General features: G+C 36.0%; 1 protein-coding gene across 6 annotated transcripts in view; it reads right to left on the reverse strand.

Moving 5' to 3' along the window:
* The window catches only part of ERCC6L2 (ERCC excision repair 6 like 2), a 202,292-nt gene that overhangs the window by 176,564 nt on the left and 3,683 nt on the right, over window positions 1-22,045 (reverse strand). For all 6 annotated transcript variants that reach the window (XM_059924459.1, XM_059924458.1, XM_059924456.1 and 3 more), the window contains exon 2: window positions 20,280-20,704. In XM_059924459.1, the coding sequence (XP_059780442.1) occupies window positions 20,280-20,704 (425 nt within the window). The remainder of the gene's footprint in view (window positions 1-20,279; window positions 20,705-22,045) is intronic.

A 22,045-nucleotide genomic window follows, 5' to 3' on the forward strand; every position in this document is an offset into this window, starting at 1 on the left:
AAGATAAACAAAATTGATAAACCATTAGCCACACTCATCAAGAAAAAAAGGGAGAAAACTCAAATCAATAGAATTAGAAATGAAACAGGAAAAGTAACAACTGACACTGCAGAAATACAAAGGATCATGAAAGATTACTACAAGCAACTCTATGCCAATAAAATGGACAACCTGGAAGAAATGGACAGATTCTTAGAAATGCACAACCTGCCGATACTGAACCAGGAAGAAATCGAAAATATGAACAGACCAATCACAACCACTGAAATGGAAACTGTGATTAAAAATCTTCCAACAAACAAAAGTCCAGGACCAGATGGCTTCACAGACGAATTCTATCAAACATTTAGAGAAGAGCTAACACCTATCCTTCTCAAACTCTTCCAAAATATAGCAGAGGGAGGAACACTCCCAAACTCATTCTACGAGGCCACCATCACCCTGACACCAAAACCAGACAAAGATGTCACAAAGAAAGAAAACTACGGGCCAATATCACTGAGGAACTGAGATGCAAAAATCCTCAACAAAATACTAGCAAACAGAATCCAACAGCACATTAAAAGGATCATACACCATGATCAAGTGGGGTTTATCCCAGGAATGCAAGGATTCTTCAATATACGCAAATCAATCAATGTGATACACCATATTTACAAATTGAAGGAGAAAAACCATATGATCATCTCAATAGATGCAGAAAAAGCTTTTGACAAAATTCAACACCGATTTATGATAAAAACTCTCCAGAAAGTGGGCATAGAGGGAACCTACCTCAACATAATAAAGGCCGTATATGACAAATCCACAGCAAACATCATTCTCAATGGTGAAAAACTAAAAGCATTTCCTCTAAGATCAGGAACAAGACAAGGATGTCCACTCTCACCACTATTATTCAACATAGTTCTGGAAGTCCTAGCCACGGCAATCAGAGAAGAAAAAGAAATAAAAGGAATACAAATTGGAAAAGAAGAAGTAAAACTGTCACTGTTTGCAGATGACATGATACTATACATAGAGAATCCTAAAGATACCACCAGAAAACTACTAGACCTAATCAATGAATTTGGTAAAGATGCAGGATAGAAATTTAATACACAGAAATCTCTTGCATTCCTATACACTAATGATGAAAAATCTGAAAGAGAAATTAAAGAAACACTCCCATTTAGCACTGCAACATAAAGAATAAAATACCTAGGGATAAATCTACCTAGGGAGACAAAAGACCTGTATGCAGAAAACTACAAGACACTGATGAAAGAAAATGAATATGATACAAACAGATGGAGAGATATACTATATTTTTGGATTGGAAGAATGAATATTGTGAAAATACTATACTATAGTATTTATACTATAGTATAAATACTATAGTAGTATAAATACTACTATAGTATTTATACTATAGTATAAATACTATACTATCCAAAGCAATCTACAGATTCAATGCAATCCCTATCAAATTACCAATGGCTTTTTTAACAGAACTAGAAGAAAAAGATCTTAAAATTTGTATGGAGACACAAAAGACCCCAAATAGCCAAAGCGGTCTTGAGGGAAAAAAACAGAGCTGGAGGAATAAGACTCCCTGACTTCAGACTATACTACAAAGCTACAGTAATCAACACAATATGGTACTGGCACAGAAACAGAAATGTAGATCAATGGAACAGGATAGAAAGCCCAGAGATAAACCCACGCAGGTATGGTCAACTAATCTATGACAAAGGAGGCAAGGATATACAGTGGAGAAAAGACAGTTTCTTCAATAAGTGATGCTGGGAGAATTTGGACAGCTACATGTAAAATAATGAAATTAGAACACTCCCTAACACCATACACAAAATTAAACTCAAGATGGATTAGTGACCTAAACGTAAGACCGGACACTATAAAACTCTTAAAGGAAAACATAAGAAGAACACTCTTTGACATAAATCACAGCAAGATCTTTTTTGATGCACCTCCTAGAATAATGGAAATAAAAAGAAAAATAAACAAATGGGACCTCATGAAAGTAGAAGTTTTTGCATAGGAAAGGAAACTACAAACCAGACGAAAAGACAACCCCCAGAATGGGAGAAAATATTTGCAAAGGAATCAACGGACAAAGGATTAATCTTCAAAATATATAAATGGCTCATGCAGCTCAATATTAAAAAAACAAACAACCCAATCCAAAAATGGGCAGAAGACCTAAATAGACATTTCTCCAAAGAAGACATACAGATGGCCAAGAAGCACATGAAAAGCTGCTCAACATCACTAATTATTAGAGTAATGCAAATCAAAACTACAATGAGGTATCACCTCACACCAGTTAGAATGGGCATCATCCGAAAATCTACAAACAACAAATGCTGGAGAGGGCCTGGAGAAAAGGGAACCCTCTTGCACTGTTGGTGGGAATGTAAATTGATACAGCCACTATGGAGAACAGTATGGAGGTTCCTTAAAAATCTAAAAATAGAAGTAACATATGACCCAGCAATCTCACTACTGGGCATATATCCAGAGAAAACCATAATTCAAAAAGACACATGCACCCCAATGTTCATTGCAGCACTATTTACATTAGCCAGGACATGGAAGCAACCTAAATGCCCATCAACAGATGCATGAATAAAGAAGATGTGGTATATATATACAATGGAATATTGCTCAGCCATAAAAAGGAACGAAATTGGGTCATTTGTAGAGATGTGGATGAATCTAGAGACTGTCACACAGAGAGAAGTAAGTCAGAAAGAGAAACACAAATATCGTATATTAACGCATATATGTGGAAACTAGAAAAATGGTACAGATGAACTGGTTTGCAGGGCAGAAATTTAGACACAGATGTAGAGAAGAAACGTATGGATACCAAGAGGGGAAAGTGGCGGGGGTGGTGGTGGTGGTGTGATGAATTGGGAGATTGGGATTGACATATATAAACTAATATGTATAAAATGGATACCTAATAAAGAACCTGCTGTATAAGAAAATAAAGTTAAATACAAAAAAACCAAAAAAAATTGAGTGTAAGTACAGTAAAACTGAACAAAGACACAATAAAAAGACTAGAATCAAGACTCATACATATATGGACAGCCAGCTCAACTAAAAAATGGGCAAAGGACATGTATCTTAGTCACTTTGCAGTGCTATAACAAATTACCATAGACTGGATGGCTTAAACAACAAACTTTTATTTCTCACAGTTCTGGGGGCTAGGAATTTCAAAATCAATGTGCTGGTAGATCTGATGTCTGGTGAGAGCCCACTTCCTGTTTTGCAGATGGCAGTCATCTTGTATCCTCAGATGACAGAAAGCAGACTGAGGGGGTAAACTCCCTAGTATCTCTTCTTACAAAGCCACTAACACCATCATGAGGGTTTCACACTCATGACCTAATTACCTTCCAGGGGCCCCATCTCCAAACACCATCACATTGGGGATTAGAGTTTCAACAAATGAATTTTTGGGAGATGCAAACATTCAATCTATAGGAACATGAATATACAATTCTCCAAAGAAGATATACAAATGGCCAAAAAGCACATGAAAAGTTGTTCAACACTATTGATCATTACAGAAATGCAAATCAAAACCACAGTGAGGTACCACTTCATATGCACTAGGATAGCTACTATGAAGAAAACAGAAAATAACAGTGTTGAGAAGGATGTGAAGAAACATGAAACCTCATACATTGCTAGTGGGAATGTAATACGGTGCAGCCATTGTGGAAAATGGTTTAGCAGTTCCACAAAAAATTAAACACAGAATTACCATATGATCTAGTAATTCCACTCCTAGGTATATATACAAGGGAAATGAAAGCATACGTCCACACAGAAACTTATACACAATAGTCAAAACGTAGAAACAACCCAAATGACCATCAAAGGATAAATGGGTAAACAAAATTGTTGTATTTACATGCAATTGAATATTATTCAGCCACAAAAAGGATGAAGTACTGATACATGCTACAACTTGGATGAGCCTTGAAAGCATTACACTAAATGAAAGCACCAGACACAAAAGGTCACAACTGTATGATTTCCTTTACATGAAATATTCAGAAAAGGCAAATCTATAGATGCAGATCAATTAGTGGTTGGCAAGGGATGGTGGGAAGGGGAAAAGAAAACTGATTACTTAATGCATGTGGGGTATTGTTCTGTGGAGATGCAAAAGTTGTGAAACCAGAGAGAGATGGGGGTTGCACAACACTGTGAATGCACTAAATGCCACTAAATTGCATAAATTGACATGGTTAATTTATGTTATGTGAATTTCACCTCAATAAAAAAATTGTACCTTACAGTTTTATGAGTATGCATTTATGTATGATATAATCATTATTATTTTAGTTCTTGAGAAAAAGAGGAAAAATATGTAAAATGTCAAGCTAGTACATAAGAATGATTCAATAAACAAGAGCTATTTTTGTTAGCATCATTTCACTGAGGTAAGGAGGCTTTATGCCCTGAATACGATTTATGTCAGAGAATGTTTTGCTTATGTTCTCTTCTACAAGTTTTATGGGGTCATGTACTTAGGTGTTAAACCACTTTGAGTTTATTTTTGTATATGGTGTGAGAGAATGTTCTAATTTCATTGTCTTCATGTGGTTATCCAGCTTTCCCAACACCACTTGTTGAAGAGACTCTTTCCTCCACTGTATATTCTTGCCTCCTTTGTCGTAGGTTAATTCACCACAAGTGCATGGGTTTATTTCTGGGCTCTCTATTTTGTTCTATTGATCTATATGTCTGTTTTAGTGCCAATACCACACTCTTTTGATTTCTGTAGCTTTGTAGTATAGTCTGCAGTCTGGACGGGTTATACCTCCAGATTTGTTCTTTTTCCTCAGGATTCCCTTGGCAATTCTGGGTCTTTTGCGGTTCTATAGAAATTTTAGGATTATTTGTTCTAGTTCTGTGAAAAATGTCACAGGAATTTTACAGGGATTGCAGTACTTCTGTAGATTGCTTTGGGAAGGATGGCCATTTTAACAATATTAATTCTTCCAATCCAAGAGCATGAGATAGTTTTCCATTTCTCTGAATCATCTTCAATATCTTTTATCAATGTTTTATAGTTTTCAGCATATAGCAGTGGTCCCCAACCTTTTTGGCACCAGGGACTGGTTTCATGGAAGACAATTTTTCCACAGATGGGGGGGAGGAGTGGTTCAGGCACTAATGCAAGCGATGGTTCAGGCAGTAATGCAAGCAATGGGGAGCAGCAGATGAAGCTTTGCTCGCTCACCTCCTGCTCTGCAGCTCGGTTCCTAACAGGCTAAAGATCAATACCAGTCCATGGCCCGGGGGGTGGGGACCCCTGGCATATTGGTCTTTCACCTCTTTGGTTAAGTTTATTACTAGGGGTTTTTTTTTCTTTTTTAATGCGAATTTTAAATGGGATTTTTTTTTTTTACTTTCTTTTTCTGATATTTCATTATCAGTGTAAAGAAATACAACAGATTTCTGTATATCAATCTTGTATCCTGCTACCTTCCTGAGTTCATTTATTAGTTCTAATAGTTTTTGGGTGGAGAATTTTGGGTTCTCTATATAGAGTATCATGTCATCTGCAAATAGTGACAGTTCTACCTCTTCCCTTCCCATTTGGATCTTTTATTTCTTTTTCTGGTCTGATTGCTGTGGCTAAAACTTCCAGTACCATGTTGCATAGAAGTGGTGAGCGCGGGCATCCTTGTGTTGTTCCTGAATTTAAAGGAAAGGCTTTCAGCTTCTCACAGTTGAGTATTACTTTGGCTGTGTGTTTGTTGCAAACGGTATTTATTATGTTGAGATATGTTTCCTCTATACCCATTTTATTGAGTTTTTTTTATCATGAATGGATGTTGAATTTTGTCCAATGCTTTTTCTGTCTATTGAGATGATCATGTAGTTTTTGTTTACTTTTGTTAATGTGGTGTATCACACTGATTGATTCACATGTGTTGAAACATCCTTGTGACACCAGAATGAATCTAACTCGATCATGGTGTATGATCCTTTTTATGTATTGTTGGATTTGGTTTGCTAAAGTTTTGTTGAGGATTTCTGCATCTATATTCATCAAAGATATTGGCCTATAATTTTCCTTTTTGTAGCCTCTTTGGTTTTGGTATCAGGGTGATGGTAGCTTCATAGAATGAATTTGGGAATGTTCCCTCCTCTTCAATTTTTTGAAATAGTTTGAGAAGGATAAGTATAAGTTCTTCTTGCATGTTTGGTAGAATTCTCCAGTGAAGCCATCCAATCCAGGACTTTTGTTTGCAGGGAATTTTTTTTTTTTACTATTATAGATTCTATTTCACTTCTAGTGATCAGTCTGTTCAGATTATGTTTCTTCTGGACTCAGTTTTGGCAGGCTATTTCTAGAAACTTGTCCATTTCTTCTAGGTTGCCCAATTTGTTGGCATATAACTGTTCATAGTATTCTCTCATGATTTTTTTGTACTGCTGCAGTATGGGTTGCTATTTCTCCTCTTTCATTTCTTATTTTGTTTATTTGGGGCCTCTCTTCTTCTTGGTGAGCTTGGCTAGAGACTTGTCAATTTTGTTTATCTTTTAAAAAAACCAGCTCTTGGTTTTATTAACCTTTTCTATTGTGCTTTATTGCTATTTTATTTATTTCCTCTCTGATTTTTATTATTTCCATCCTTCTGCAGACTTTGGATTTTGTTTGTTCTTCTCTAATTCTTTTAGGTGGTAAGTTAGGTTGTTCGAAATTTTTCATGTTTCTTGAGGAAGGCCTGTGTTGTGATGAACTTCCCTCTAAGAACTGCTTTTGCCACATCCAATAGATTTTATAAAGTTGTGTTTTCATCTTTTTTATCTCAAGGTATTTTCTGATTTCATCATTGACCCATTGGTTTTTTGGTAGCATGTTGTTTAGTCTCCACATTTTCATTATTTTCCTGTTTTTCTTTTTGTGGTTGATTTCTAGTTTCAGACCACCGTGGTCACGAAAAATGCTTGAAATAATTTCTATCCTCTTACATTTGTTGAGGCTTATTTTGTGACCTTATACGTGATCTACCCTAGAGAATGTTCCATGCACCCTTGAAAAGAATGTGTACTGTGGGGTTTTTGGGGGGTTTTTTTTGGAATGTAGTGTCCTTTAGATATCAATTACATCCAACTGGTCTACTGTGTCATTTATGACTTCTGTGGCCTTACTGATTTTCTGTCTGGATGATCTGTCCATTGATGTCAGTGGGATGTTAAATTCTCCTATTATTTTATTATTGTCAATTTCTCCCTTTATGTCTATTAGTATTTGTTTTATATACTTAGGGGCTCCTATATTAGGTGTGTATATGTTAACAAGTGTGACATCCTCTTTTTGTATTGATTGCTTTATCATTATACAATGCCCTTCTTTGTCTTTCTTCATGGCCTCTGTTTTAAAGTATATTTTGTCTGATATGAATATTGCTACCCCTGCTTTCTTGTCACTTCCATTTGCATGAAATATCTTTCCATTCCCTCACCTTCAGTGTCTGTCTCTTCTGCTCTGCAGTGAGTCTGTTGTAGGCAGCATATTGGAGGTTCTTGGTTTTTTTAATTCATTCTGCTACTCCATGTCTTTTGATCAGAGCATTTAGTCCACTGACAAACTAATTATTGATAGGTATGTACTTATTGCCAATTTAATACTTGTTTTCCAGTTGTTTTCATAGTTCTTCTTTGTTCATTTCTTTTTTTTTTTTTCCTTTTGTGGGTTGATGAATTCCTTTGTAGTATGCTTGAGTTCCTTTCATTTTGGTTTCTATGAGTCTACTATACATTTTCAATTTGTGGTTACCATGAAGTTTATGTATGTTGAACCATAACTATATCTAATTGCTTTAAATTGATATTTACATTCAAACACGTTCTAAAGATCTACGTGTTTATACTCCCCTCCCCCACATTTTGTGATTTTGATGTCCTATTTTACATCTTCATCCTTATCCTTTTACTGTTTATTGTAGTTGTAATCACTTTTATAATTTTTTAATTGGTTTTTAACCTACATACTGGCTTATTTATATGATCTTCAATCCTGTTATATATTTGCCTTTCCTAATGTGATTTTCCCTTTCCTATAGATTCTTGCTTTTTCTCGATTTAGAGAAGACCCTACAATATTTCTTTTAGGGTAGGTTTAGTATTGCTGAATTCCTTTAGTTTATGCTTGTCTGAGCAATTCTTTCTCTCTCCTTCTATTCTAAATGATAATCTTGCTGAGTAGAGTATCCTAGGTTGCAGGTTTTTCCTTTCCAGGTATTGGAATATATCATGCCACTCCTTTCTGGCTTGCAAAGTTTCTACATAACTTTATGGGGGTTCCCTTGAAACTCTTTGTTTTTCTCTTTAACTTTTGCCCTTTTAATTATGATTTGTCTTGGTGTGGGTCTGTTTGGGTTCATCTTGCTTGGGACCCTCTGTGGTTCCTGTACATGGATATGTTTCCTTCTTTAAGTTTGGGAAGTTTTCAGCCATAATTTCTTCAAATACATTTACTATCCTCTTCTTTCTTTCTTCTCCTTCTGGAACCCCTACTTTGCATAGGTTGGCATGTTTATATTATCCCATAGATCTCGTATGTTGCTTTCATTTTTTTTTTTCTTTCATCTTTCTGTCTGCTGTTCTGTTTGGGTGATTTCCATTAACTAGCTTTCAGATCACTTATTCATTCTTCTGTGTCATTTAGTCAGCTACTCATTGTTTCCAGATTGTTTCTTACCTTGGCAATTGAATTGTCTGTTTTTGGTTGGTTCATCTTTATAGTTTCTCGTTCCTTGTTACAGTGAGCTGCATTTCTATTGATAATCTTTCTTAATTCAGTTAGCATTCTTATTACCACCTTTTTGAACTCAAGGTCTAGTAGACTGATGAGCTCTGTTTCATTATTTGTTCTTTCAGGGGATTTCTCTTTTCTTTTAATTGGGAGTAGTTCCTCTGTCTTTTCATTTTACTTAACTTTCTCTGTCTCTATGAAGTTAGGAGAAACAGTTATCTACTGCGGTCTTGAAGGAATGTTTTTATGTGGGAGTGTCCCTCTGTAGACTGTGTATCCAATGTTTTTGGTGCAAGGGCTGGCTTTGGTATGGATGCCAGCCACATCTTTCCTCAGGGTATGCTGGCCATTATCCTCTTGAAAGGGGGTGTGGTTGGTATCGTCAGAGTATCTAAAGCTTATGAAGGTGTGAGGCGTAATGTCCTCTCTGCTCTGTGGCTGTTGCCACTCTGTCAGGGGTGGGGTTTGCTGCCCAGTTGTTGGAGTAGAAGCCCTGAGGGTCAGGTTCAATCAAGCTCCATTGTCCTCGAGTGCATGCCCTGCCCCAAAGGTTGTGATTGCTGAAGCAAGTGAGGCTCATGTACTCCAGATTACCTGTGCATAGCCTGTGTAGGCAGCTGCACCTCTGCTCAGAAGCAGCCCGAATTCACATCCCTTTCTCTGTTGTGTTCATCCCACATTTAGTGCAAGGCTAGGGTGTGGTGTGGGCTGGGGGTCAGGGCATTGTGGCTGCAGGAACTCAGGTGGCTGTACAGCTGCCAGACATCTGGGCTGCCTCTGAGGCAGTCTTCTCCCATGACCTGTCTGTCCCAGATCTAGCACTAAGTTGTGGTGTGGACTGCGCAGAGGCAGGGCGTTCTCACTGGGAGAAGAACCACTGCATACTCCTGAACATACTGACAATAGCCACCACTGTCCTTCCCAGATCACACCTCAGGCCTCCCAGGCTGTCTGCATAGCTAGATTGAGTCCTCTCCCAGGGCCTGTCTGCTTCAGGTTCAGCACTTAGCCACAGTGTGTTCTTGTGGCACTGACCTGTGCATGCCATGACAGTGGCTGCAGCAGTCCTGCCTGCTGCCTCATGTGTGTGCTGACAATGGCCGCCACCCCACCTAGATCACACACCAGGCCCCCCTGGTCTGTCTCTGTGTAGCAAGATTGAGTCTTTTCCCAGGGCTCGGTTGGCCATGCTGCAGTGTGGAGTGAACGAGGCTGGGGTGTTCTCCCAGCTCAGATGGGGAAGTGCATCAAAGCGGCAGCTGTAAGTGCAAGGCTTTCTCCGCCATGACTGCTGGCAAGCCAGCATGCACGCATTCCCTGGAATAGAGTCTAGATTTCTCCAGTGCTTCTGTCTGTCCCAGTGGTTTTTTCCACAGGCAAGGGAGCCTGTCTCCTCCACACAGGATGCCACGACTGGGATACCCAGATTGTGCTTCAACCTGCTCGCTCCTGAGGAAAGGGTCTGCCCATGTGGACCTTCTCTTTCTTTCAGATCCTTCCCAGGCGTGCAGGTCCTGACCTGCCATTTTTTCCCATCCTACCTGGTTATGTGGTGATCTTTCTTGCAGTTTTGCTTGTTAGGAGTTCTTCTGCCAGTTTCCAGTTAGTTTTCCGTGAGAATTGTTCCACACGTAGATGTATTTTTTATGTGTCTATGGAGGGGAGGTGAGCTCCACATCCTCCTACTCTGCCATCTAGATCCCACCTCCTGATAAAAGATCTTTGATGCATGCCCACTATTTCCACTTTATAATTTTTTTAGTCAATTTAAAGTTATTTACACTTTGTATTCAAAGATATGTAACTTAAGTTTAGAATTTACTGAATTCACAGATGATGTAAGTATTCATAACACCTTGGGTTCTCAACACTTCCTAGAATGTAACTTAAAACAGAAAGAATCACAGAAAATGTATAATAAAAAGTTTAGGCAACTGGGGTATTAACTGTAAAAGAACACGGGGAAACTTTCTATGGTGAGGGAAATGTTCTATATCTTGATTACAGTATTGATTACAAATATATATATACACACATATATATATTTGTCAAAACTCATTCATCTTAAGGATGTGTACATTTTACTGTTTGTAATCATACCATCACACACACTGATAGGTATATTCTTTTGAATTATAGGCAACTGGTCTTCAAAGGTTACTGAAAAGGCAAGAAAAAGATACCTATTAGATACCTATTAAATGAGGCAGTATAAGACCTAATCCATTGCTTTCCTCTTAACTCATCTCAGATTGTTTCATTATAGGAAAACTACAGGCATACCTCATTTTATTGCACTTCACTTTATTGCACTTCACAAATAATTGTGTTTTTTATAAATTGAAGGTTTGTGGCAACTCTATGTCAAGCAAGTCTATCAGTGCCATTTTCCCAACACCATTTGCTCACTTCATGTCTCTGTGTCACATTTTCGTAATTCTCACAATATTTGAAACGTTTTCACTGTTATTATATTTGTTACAGTGATCTGTGATCAGTGATCTTTGATGTTATTATTCTAATTGTTTTGGGGTGCCATGAACTGCGCCCACATATGGTAGCAAACTTAATCAATAAATGTTGTGTGTATTCTAACTGCTCCGCCAACCAGCTGTTCCCCTCTCTCCTTCTTTCTCCTTGCGACTCCATATTCCCTGAGACACAATATTGAAATTAGGGCAATTAATACCCTACAGTGACCTCTAAGTGTTCAAGTGACAGAGAGAATCACATGTCTCTCACTTTAAATCAAAAGCCAGAAATGATTAAGCTTAGTGAGGAATGCATGTGTAAAGCCAAGACAGGCCAAAAACTAGGCACCTTGCACAAAACAGCCAAATTATGAATGCAAAGGAAAAGTTCTTGAAGGAAATGAAAAGTGCTACTCCAGTGAACACATGAATGATAAGAAAGTGAAACAGCCTTATTGCTGATATGAAGAAAGTTTTAGTGATCTGGATAGAAGATCAAACAAGCCACAACAACTCCCTTAAGCCAAAGCCTAATCTAGAGCAAGGCCCTAACTCTCTTCAACTCTACAAAGGCTGAGAGAAGTGAGGAGGCTGCAGAATAAGAGTTTGAAGCTAGCAGAGTTGATTCATGAGGTTTAAGGAAAGAAGCCATCTCCATAACGTGAAAGTGCAAGGTGAAGCAGCAAGTGCCGACATACAGCAAGTTACCCAGATCTAGATAACTAATTAATGATGGTGGCTACACTGAACAACAGATTTTTAATGTAGACAAAACAGCTTTATATTGTAAGAAGATGCCATCTAGGACTTTCATAGCTAGAGAGGAGAAGTTAATGCCTGGCTTCAAAACTTCAAAGGACAGGCTGACTCTCTTAAGGGCTAATGCAGCTGGTAACTTAAGTTGAAGCCAATGCTCACTTACCATTCTGAAAACACTAGGGCCCTTTAAAATGATGCTAAATCTACTCTACCTATGCTCTATAAATAGAATAACAAAGCCTGGATGACAGTACATCTGTTCACAACATAGTTGACTAAATATTTTAAGCCCACTGTTGAGACCTACTGCTCAGAAAAAAAAGATTCCTTTCAAAATATTACTGCTCATTGACAATGTACTTCTTAACCCAAGAGCTCTAATGGAGATGTACAATAAAATTAGTGTTGTTTTCATGTCTACTATCACAACATCCATTCTGCAGCCCATAGATCAGAAGTCATTTCAATTTTCAAGTCTTACTATTTAAAATATATACTACATAAGGCTATAGCTGTCATAGATAGTGATTCCTCTGATGGATCTGGGCAAAGTAAATTGAAAACCTTCTGGAAAGGATTCACGATTCTGGATGTCATTAAGAACATTCATGATTCACGTAGAGGTCAAAATATCAACATCAACAGGAATTCGGAAGTTAATTCCAACCCTCATAGATGACTTTTGTAAGGTTCAAGACTTCAGGGGAGGAAGTACCCACAGATGTGGTGGAAATAGCAAGAGAACTAGAATTACAGGTTGAAGATGTGACTGAACTGCTGCAATATTATGAGAAAACTATAGGGATGAGGAGTTGCTTCTTATTCATAAGCAAAGAAAGTGGTTTCTTGAGATGGAATCTACTCCTGGTGAAGGTGCTATGAAGACTGTTGAAATGACAACAAAGGATTTAGAATACTACATAAACTTAGTTGCTAAAGCAGTGGCAGAGTATTTTTTTAATTAAGGTATGTACATTGTTTGTTTTTTTAGACATAACACTATTGCATGCTTAATAGACTACAGCATAGTGTAAATATAACTTTTATGTGCACTAGGAAACCAAAAAATTCGTGTGACTTGCTTTATTGTGATATCACTTTATTGCAATGGTCTGGAACTGAACCCACAATATCTCTGAGGTATGCTTATATAGTCCTAATTATGATAATTCATAATTCAATCTGTTCATCTATCTGATATACAACCTTAGCTCTAACTTGTCAGATTCCATGAAACAAAGATATATAAAATGTCTATTTTACTGAAAAATCTGATCTTTAGAAGAAGTTCCATAAAAGATGATTAAATTTGTAAGCTCTAATTATGGATTAGCTTTACTTAATTCACTAAATACATTAATGATTTTAAAGAAAAATTTTGCATCCCTTTAAAATAGTCTACACTACCTCCTAACAGATTATTCACCTACCCCCTAAAATGTAAGTTAAAATGAAAATAAATTTGAATTTAGTTGAGAATACACACTAAATAGAGAGGCTAACTTAAAACCACTGACAAACTTTTTAGCTCATTATACTGAGATAATGCTAGCAGTAATGTGTCAACATCCAGAAGGCAGACAGAGAGAGAGAGAGAAAATGCAAAGAATAGCACAGGTGGATTTTATGTACCAAGATTGTAAATAGCACTCATCACTTCCACCCTCATCTCTGTTGACAAGCCCAAGACATGAAAGGGGAACTGGGAAACCTATTCTTTGTCATTTGGCCACAACTCCAAGAAGGCAAAGGGAATACATAATTTTGATGTAGATCTAGCCATCTCTATCACTCATACTAGCATAGGAGAGGTCTATCAAAATCTTAATTCACAGAAGGAGAACAACATATTTACAACGCAGGTTTACAAAACTAATCTGAAAAAAAAAAACAAAAACAGAACATGCTTTAATGTGGAATACAGTAGTTCTAAAATTATGGTTAAAGATGAAAAGAACAAAAAACTATTTAATCAGCTACCTATAGAACAGTAAAAGGCCAAAAACTGCATTTCAGAAATGATATATCACTCTGGGAAAGCTTTGTTTTTACAGGCGTTCCTTTGAAACTGTCAGGCAAACATTTTTATAGGCCATCTTTTCTCATACACAGTCAGCTCATGATATATAGCATAAGTCAGAGACAGGCAAATAACGCAACAAACCTCCTCTTAGACCAACAGAAGGCAGAGCAAAAATCGTTTATTTCTTATAAGATTAAAAAAAAAAGCCTACTTTCCTTATTTTTCATCTCCCTGGGAGATAAAAAGGTAAGCGAGTACTTTGGAATCATACTTCAAAAAGTATGATGATTTTTTGCTTGCTTTAAACAACAGAAACAACAAAGTGCTATTTTAAAAGGGGACCTAGCCCATTTATCTTTACAAACTTCTACTCCTAAAACCTGAAGTACATGCCAAAACAAGAAAAGCAATTTATCTTCAAAATGCTAAGACATTTTTGTTTCTGCTTTAAAGGCTTTGTGCCTCTGGAGGTTAATTGACCTTTCACATTGGATGTCATGGCATTTTCTCCATGAATGAAAATAAAGACAATATGATTATTTTCTTTATTACTATATTCCTGAGTGAACAACATGACTTGTGATCTAAAGAAATTTTAAATTTTAGTATAGCTTTTGAATCAACTAAAGATCATATTATCCAAAAAACAGTATTGAAAATAACCTAAGAAAGCTATAATTATCAGCAATCCCACCATTTCTCTCAGGATTGAGGTTTACTATACCTATATTTTTTAAATGTATAGTAATGACATTTTTTATAATATCAAATAATATAAAAACAAAGATTCAAAGAATATCTTTAGAGTTTGCAAAATTTTATCTCTCCTCTGCTGCTCAAAAAGTACTAATACCATCTTCTTCACATAGGATGGGGAAATAAACATGTAAAACACATATGTACTTATTTAATAGTAGTGTTTTAAGACTTTGTGCCTATGAAAGCTAATTACCAAATTAAGATTTTCAAAATCACTTTGATTCAATGAATGAGTTCTTTTATGATAAACCTTTTGAACACTGTACTAGAACTATGCCATCAGTGAAAAAAAGAAACAAAAAAAACCTCAACGTCCTAACTGATACCACTCAAATTAGTTTTAAATTTTGGTGAACTTTCAAAAGCAAACCCAACAAAAAGCAAAGGATGAAAATACCAACTTCCTGGGAAGCCTTCCTTGACACCCCCAGGCAGGCTTGCTTCTCCACTTAATTCCACTAAAATATCAGACTGGGTGATGGCCCCTTAACTACATTTCTTTCCATCATCATCTGTGAACTCTGTAAGGGTAGTGATCATGCACATTTATATTAGACTCTTCAGTGCCTATCACAGGGCCTGGACCACGCTAAGTGCTTAATAAATGTCAACTAATTGAATGAATGAATACAGTTAATTAAAAGCTGAACAAAAGGTTGCAAGATGGAGGCAGCAAAGGGAAGAGAAAAAAGGGGAAAAAAAGTACTAGAATGGAAATTAAAATGGTTACTTCCTGTATATGTCCTTAGAGGGAAGCCATTTAGTACTCCTGTGCCTCAGTTTCTTCATTTAAAGAAGCTGAACAAGATTATCTCCAATACCATTTCTGTTTCTAAAATTTTATTTTAGAAATGAAATGGTCATCTTATGTATAAATATTCACATAGACTAAACACTCTCTTAATCAACCTTCACTGAACCAACTCACCAGATTAACAAGTTTTCCATCACCTCTGAAAAATGTATAGTCTGAGCAAAGGTTTTTAAACTTTAGTGGACCTCAAATTGCCTAGAGGGTTTGTTAAAACACATTGCTGGGCCCCACCCCCTGAGTTTCTGATCCAGTATGTCTGGGATAAGACCCAAGAATTTACAATTCTAACAAATTCCAGGTAATGCTGATGCTGTTGGCCCAGAAATCACACTTTTGAGAAACACGGCCTTATAGTAAATGCCCATTCAACTCCATTCCTATCATTTGAGCTGTTTGATTATCAAAGGTCAGTTTCCCAAACCCGTATATTCCAGTTGAAACTGTTTATTATAGTTACATTAGCTGTTTAGATATCATGTAAATATATAGAGAGTCATTTTCAAATTACCTTTGAATTAGGTGTGAGATTTCTGTAAAACACTAAGAAATTTTCATAAAAATCTAGGATTTTGCATTCTTTCCCAATTTAACTTCTTAGTCCAATTAAAAACTAAAAGTGAAAATAGTGGTGATAGAATTATTGGTGTTGAAAAAATCATGGGCACAAATAGACATGAGGAAACTTTTGGAGTGATATATTATTTTGATTGTGGTACTGCAGTGATCATTTCTTGGGTGCAAATATATGTAAAACTTATCAAATTGTACACTATAAATTTACACAGTTATTGTATGCCAATTATACCTTAATAAAGTATGTAAACAACACACAAACTTACACACATACACACACCCAACAAAAATTTAATAAGACTGACAAAACCAAATTTTGTGAGGTTATGGAGTAACCATAACTCTGATACATTGTTGATAGGAATGAAAGAAAAGTGTTTCCAAAGTGTCAGTTTCATACAAAACTAAACACACATCAGCTTATGACCAAGTAATTCCATTCCTAATTATTTACCCAAGAGGAAGGGATACACAAGAGATTGTTCAAGAAAGTTCTTAACAGTTTTATTTCTAAGAGCTAAAAACTGGAAATAGCTCAGGTGTCCATCAGCAGGAGAATGGATAAACAGAATGCAGCATCCATACAACTCAGCAATACTACTCAGCAGTAACAAGAAACAAACTACCCATGCACTCAATAACAAGATGAATCACAAAATATTATGCTAAGTAAAAGAAGCCTTATATAAGAATACATCTGTATGGTCCCATTTATATGAAAAGGCAAAACTAATCTATGATATAAAAAAGCAAAACAATGATGTCTCTTGGGGGTGGCAGGAAGGAATGTGAAGACATCTTCTGGAGTGATAATGCTCTATATCCTGAAAGACCTTACACAGTTTAGCCGGATTACACAGAGACATGTATTTGGCAAAACTCATGGAATTGTGGGTACATTTTAGATTTCTGCATTTCATTGTAAATCTTACTTCAAAATGAAAAAAAAAGAATTATAATTAAATATTGAACCTTGGTAATGATATGCATGCTCAAGTGTTTGGGGATAAAACATACTGATGTATGCCACTTTAAAACGCAACAAAAGATGGTGGGATGGATGGATATGTGAATAAGCCATATATAATGAAATGTTAACAGAATCTAGGTGGTAGGTATGTGGGTATTCATTGTACAATTGTTCCAGCTCTTCTACGTGTTTGAAAAGCTTCATAACAAGATGTTGAGGAAAAATCAGTTTGTAACATAGTAGGGATTCCAATTTTTGCATATTTATGTATGTCGGTGTGTTCATCGACATGCACATATGAAGCATATGCATGTATATATTTATGTATGTTGTATATGCAACTATTCCCTCTCAATCAGATCCTTCCAATTCACTTTAAACATGCTCAAGTTCCCCCTATCCCCAAATGGTACAAAACAAACAAAAAAGAAATTCCCTCAAAATTCCATCCTCCTTCAGCTACTACTAGGTCATGTAAAGAGATGAGCATACTTCTGGTGCCCATGTCTTCACCTACTCCATTCTGGCTTGTGCCCCCAATACTCCAGCAAAATGGCTCTTACTCAAAGATTTCAATGATTTCCAAGTCAGTAGATCAAATGGATATTTTTAAATCCTCATCCCTTGAAGAATGTAAAATATTAAATTTACCCACTTTTCAATTTGAAATGAGGGACGCAAACTTTTTTGGTATGTAAAACAAGCATTTTTAAAAAGAAGAGCTCAATTTCCTACTACGGCCAAGTTAGAATGTAAGAAGGGGAAAACTTAAGGGGAAAAAGGAAAAGGAAAAAGGAAAAAGAAATGAAGAAGTTACTACTATAGTTCAAAGAGTAATTGCCAATGGTCTATTTTCATAGACCATTTTCACCTAATTCTACTACATTTTGAAATTCTAGTGAACTCATTAACTATTGTTCACATTTCTTCAACTGGTTTAGTCATCCTATCTACAGAAGCTCTATCTTAAATGGATCTCCCCAAACCACCTATTTATGTAGAAATTATTTTCTGAGTTACAAGAATAATAACCAGAGAACTAGGTCCCCAAGGATCAGATAAATCCAGCTATGTATCAAAATTAGTACAAAAACTATTTCCTAATCTTCAGAAGGTGAGCCCTCAAAGTTATTCATAGCAGCACTGTCACAGCATATAATACAACTCAAAGCCTTCCAATGATTTCAGTGTGTTAGATAATATAAAATTGGGCAGTAAAATCACTTTTAAAATAATCTTATAAAATGTAAAATAAAGGGAATTTCTTTGTGACATGAGCTTCCGAGATGAAAGCTTAATATGAGCCTAAAATGTGTAGAAGAATCTGAATTGTATTTAGTAGGTTTAGGGTGGGGTTTCCCAAATTGCAGGTCACCTTTTATAGCACCCTCATGTTTCTGATTTTGAAGATGAACAGACATTGACTAGTCAAAGACATGTGGGAAAGAACATTCTAGCATGGGCAAAAACAGTAAAAGTATATGTAAAGACAGTTACAGAAGGGCTTTATTATTTATTTTCCTTTAATATTCATCTGCATATCTTGGTCACAGATGGTAGTTTCCAAAAGGCTCCTATCTTTTTATTCTTGGAACCTGTTCTCCTGAGAAAGTAAATTCGTTTATTCCACAAGCAATTATTTAACACCTTCAATGTGCAAGCCTAGAACTTTGTGCATTGCCTGAGATTAAAGGAAAATAGATTATGGCTAATAGTAATACACTATGATTACTGAGGGACTTAATTTTACCCTAGTTTTTTACACCAGAGCTTTATACATAGCTATTATTTGCCTATTTTCAAATGTTAAACTTAATTTTTCGCTTACCTTTGAACTCCACTAACAATGGAGGTGTCATGAAGAATAAAGTAGCTTAAATTCAATTGTAAAGAAGGAAACACAGAAGGACTTGATCACACTAGACAAACACTCCTGAAAATCCAGAGTGATTGCTTAGTATAAAGTCTAGGTTCAGAACTCTAATCTTTTTGGATTATAAACCTTTGTGGTACACAGCTTCTGACAAGGCTCCCAATAATCCCCACCTCTTGGTATCCATTACTTTATTTAATGTCCCCCCTTGAGTATGAGCTGAACTTCACAACCTACTTCTAATGATGTGAATATGGCAAAAATGAAGGCTGTCTCTTCTGTGATTAGGTTACAAAAGACCATGACTTCTGTCTCACTAGTGCTCTCTCTTGCCCAATCACTTGTTCTCCCTGTTGAAGCATGCTTCCACACTGTGAGAAGCACCATGAAGAGGCCCACGTGGTAAGGAACCAAAGGAGGGCTTTGCCAATAGCTCACGAGAAACAGAGGCCTCAGTCTAAGAACCCACAAGGAACTGAATCCTGCAACAACCACATAAGCTAGGAAGTGAATCTTCCCTAGTCCAACCTTGAAATAACTGCAGCCTTATGAGAGGCAGAGCCAGAAGACCCAGCTAAATGGTACCCAGATTCCTGACTCACAGAAACTGTAATATGATAAATGTGTATTGTTTTAAGCTGCTACATTTTGGAATACTCTGTTATACAGCAATAGATAACTAACATAGAGCCTATCTGCAGAAAAGTATATAAATATACAAATTCTGGCACACATTTTAGAGAAATAGGAGGCCTCTCTGAAGTCCACCAACAGAACTCCTAGTGGCCCAGAGATCCCAGACTAAGAAATTTATGCTATGATAAACTCCAAACAATATGTACAAAAGGCCTGCAGAAGTCAATTTAACCATGCTATGTAGCTTAACAAATGTCAGAATGCTTTCCTTCCATAAAGTATTACTAAGAAAGTTAAATTACTCTAAATATAATTGATATCTTAGTACTAGTATTACCAAAGGTAAAAACAAGTCAAGTTCTACTATAACATCATTTTAAATAATGTATTTCATAGGTACTAAATAAATATTGAGGATAAAATAATGACTAAACACCATCCTTAAGTACTGTGTGAGACAAACACACACACACACACGAAACAATTATAAGATCTGGGATACAAACAGAAATTTGCATATGGTATCCATTCATGTATGTAATATATATGATATAATATGTATGACTTTACTGAATTTTAATTATAAAGTAATTAAAATAAATACCTGTACTGTTTTTCCAAGTCCCATGTCATCACCAAGAATACATCCTCTTCCTTGGATGAAGTGTTCATAGAGAAACAGGGCTCCTTCCCTTTGGTAGTCTCTCAAATACCTATTAATAGTATAAGGAATAGAGTCTCCATTTTCAGATAATTGAAAAGCAACAGCAGATGATGGAAATTTTCTGTCTGGGAAATAAGGTTTTTCCAAATCTTCATCATCAAATATAAAATTCCTGGAGCAATCTTTAACAGATTTCACTTCTTGAAGTCTTTTAAGAGGTACTTTCCTTTCTTGAAAATCTGAATATAAGATGACTGCAAATGACTTCCCATTTTCATCCACTATGACAGATTTTATGCTTGCTTCACAAAGTTTTTCATTATCTGGAGAAGGGGCGAGACATCTTTCTCCTGGATGCCATATATCTATAATAATAAAAGAGAAAATAAACTTTCCGAATCTAACTTATAAAGTAACACCTCATTTATCCACTGCTATGAGAAAAAAGTGTTCCTCACATAAATACCGTTTCCAAAATCTGAAACAAGATAAATTATAACATGTATAAATATTTTCCTAAAGTATATTTTCCTCAAGTATATTATCATAATAAAGGGTACATAATTTATTTCCAGTTTTTCTCACCTTGGCTGTGTGTCATAATCTCCCCATATATGCTTCGTCTGTTGATTCTGATTCAGTGGATATGGACCATGGGCATTTGATTTTATTATTGTGTTTGGTTGTTACTGCTGAATTCAAAAGGTGACTCTGATGCACAGCCAGGATTGAAAACCACTTATTTAAATATTCATGATGACTCATGAACATTAGGTATAACGTTCATGATATGGTAGAGTAACACTGAATAGGACTTGGTAACAGGTAAGCTAAAATCCTCTGAACAGCAATATTTTTGTGATTCTTCTGTCTGCTTTTTTAGTTACTCCATCTCCTTTCTCTGAAGACAGCTGTTTCTTCTCACTGTCAATATTGCTGCTTCTAAAATGTTGCTTGAATCTGTATACAACTAATCAAGGGAATCTCCAACTCAACTACAAAGTGATATGTACCAGCTTTGTCACAGCTTTTTCCCTTCTAGGTTTTGAAGAGCCAAGGTTCTTAAAAAAGAGATGAATTCTAAGATCTCTTTCTGCTAAGATTCTATTATTCTTTGAAGAGTCTGACTTGTCTCTATGTACAAATTTATTCTGTGCTTAACTGTAGAGCTATTTTATTTTCTATTCAGAAAATATAGCACTGTGAATGAGGAGGAGGGCCTCTACAGAGTATACTGTTGGTACAATTAAAAGGTACCAAATAGAGGAAATTAAGTAAAAATAATTTTCCAAATGGAATTTCTTAGAGCAAGAATCCCAGAGGAATTGTATGGCTACAATTGTAAGGATACTAGGAATTATTTTTCTCACGTATTTCTCATTGAGATCATATGATCATTGGCAGTTTCCCAGGGACTTCCTAATGATGCTGAATTAGGCTTTTAAAACATTCATGATTATAACTAGTACATCTATATTCTCTTTAGCAAGAAGAGCTCATTATACTATTTCTCATCAGTTGTTCCTCAAAAGTAAAACCATTATTCTAATTTTGATAAGGTTGTTTTTATATAACAATCAGCAAAAAAAATCTGTTCTCCCACTCTAATCTTTGCATCCAAACTGTTTGAGAATTGTTACATTATTCTAAAAGACAAGAGTTTTAATGTGAAAATAAAACCTTTATTCACTATACAGGGATAAAAA

Source organism: Balaenoptera ricei, chromosome 6 (assembly GCF_028023285.1).
Source record: "Balaenoptera ricei isolate mBalRic1 chromosome 6, mBalRic1.hap2, whole genome shotgun sequence".
In the NCBI taxonomy this organism is placed as follows: domain Eukaryota; kingdom Metazoa; phylum Chordata; class Mammalia; order Artiodactyla; family Balaenopteridae; genus Balaenoptera; species Balaenoptera ricei.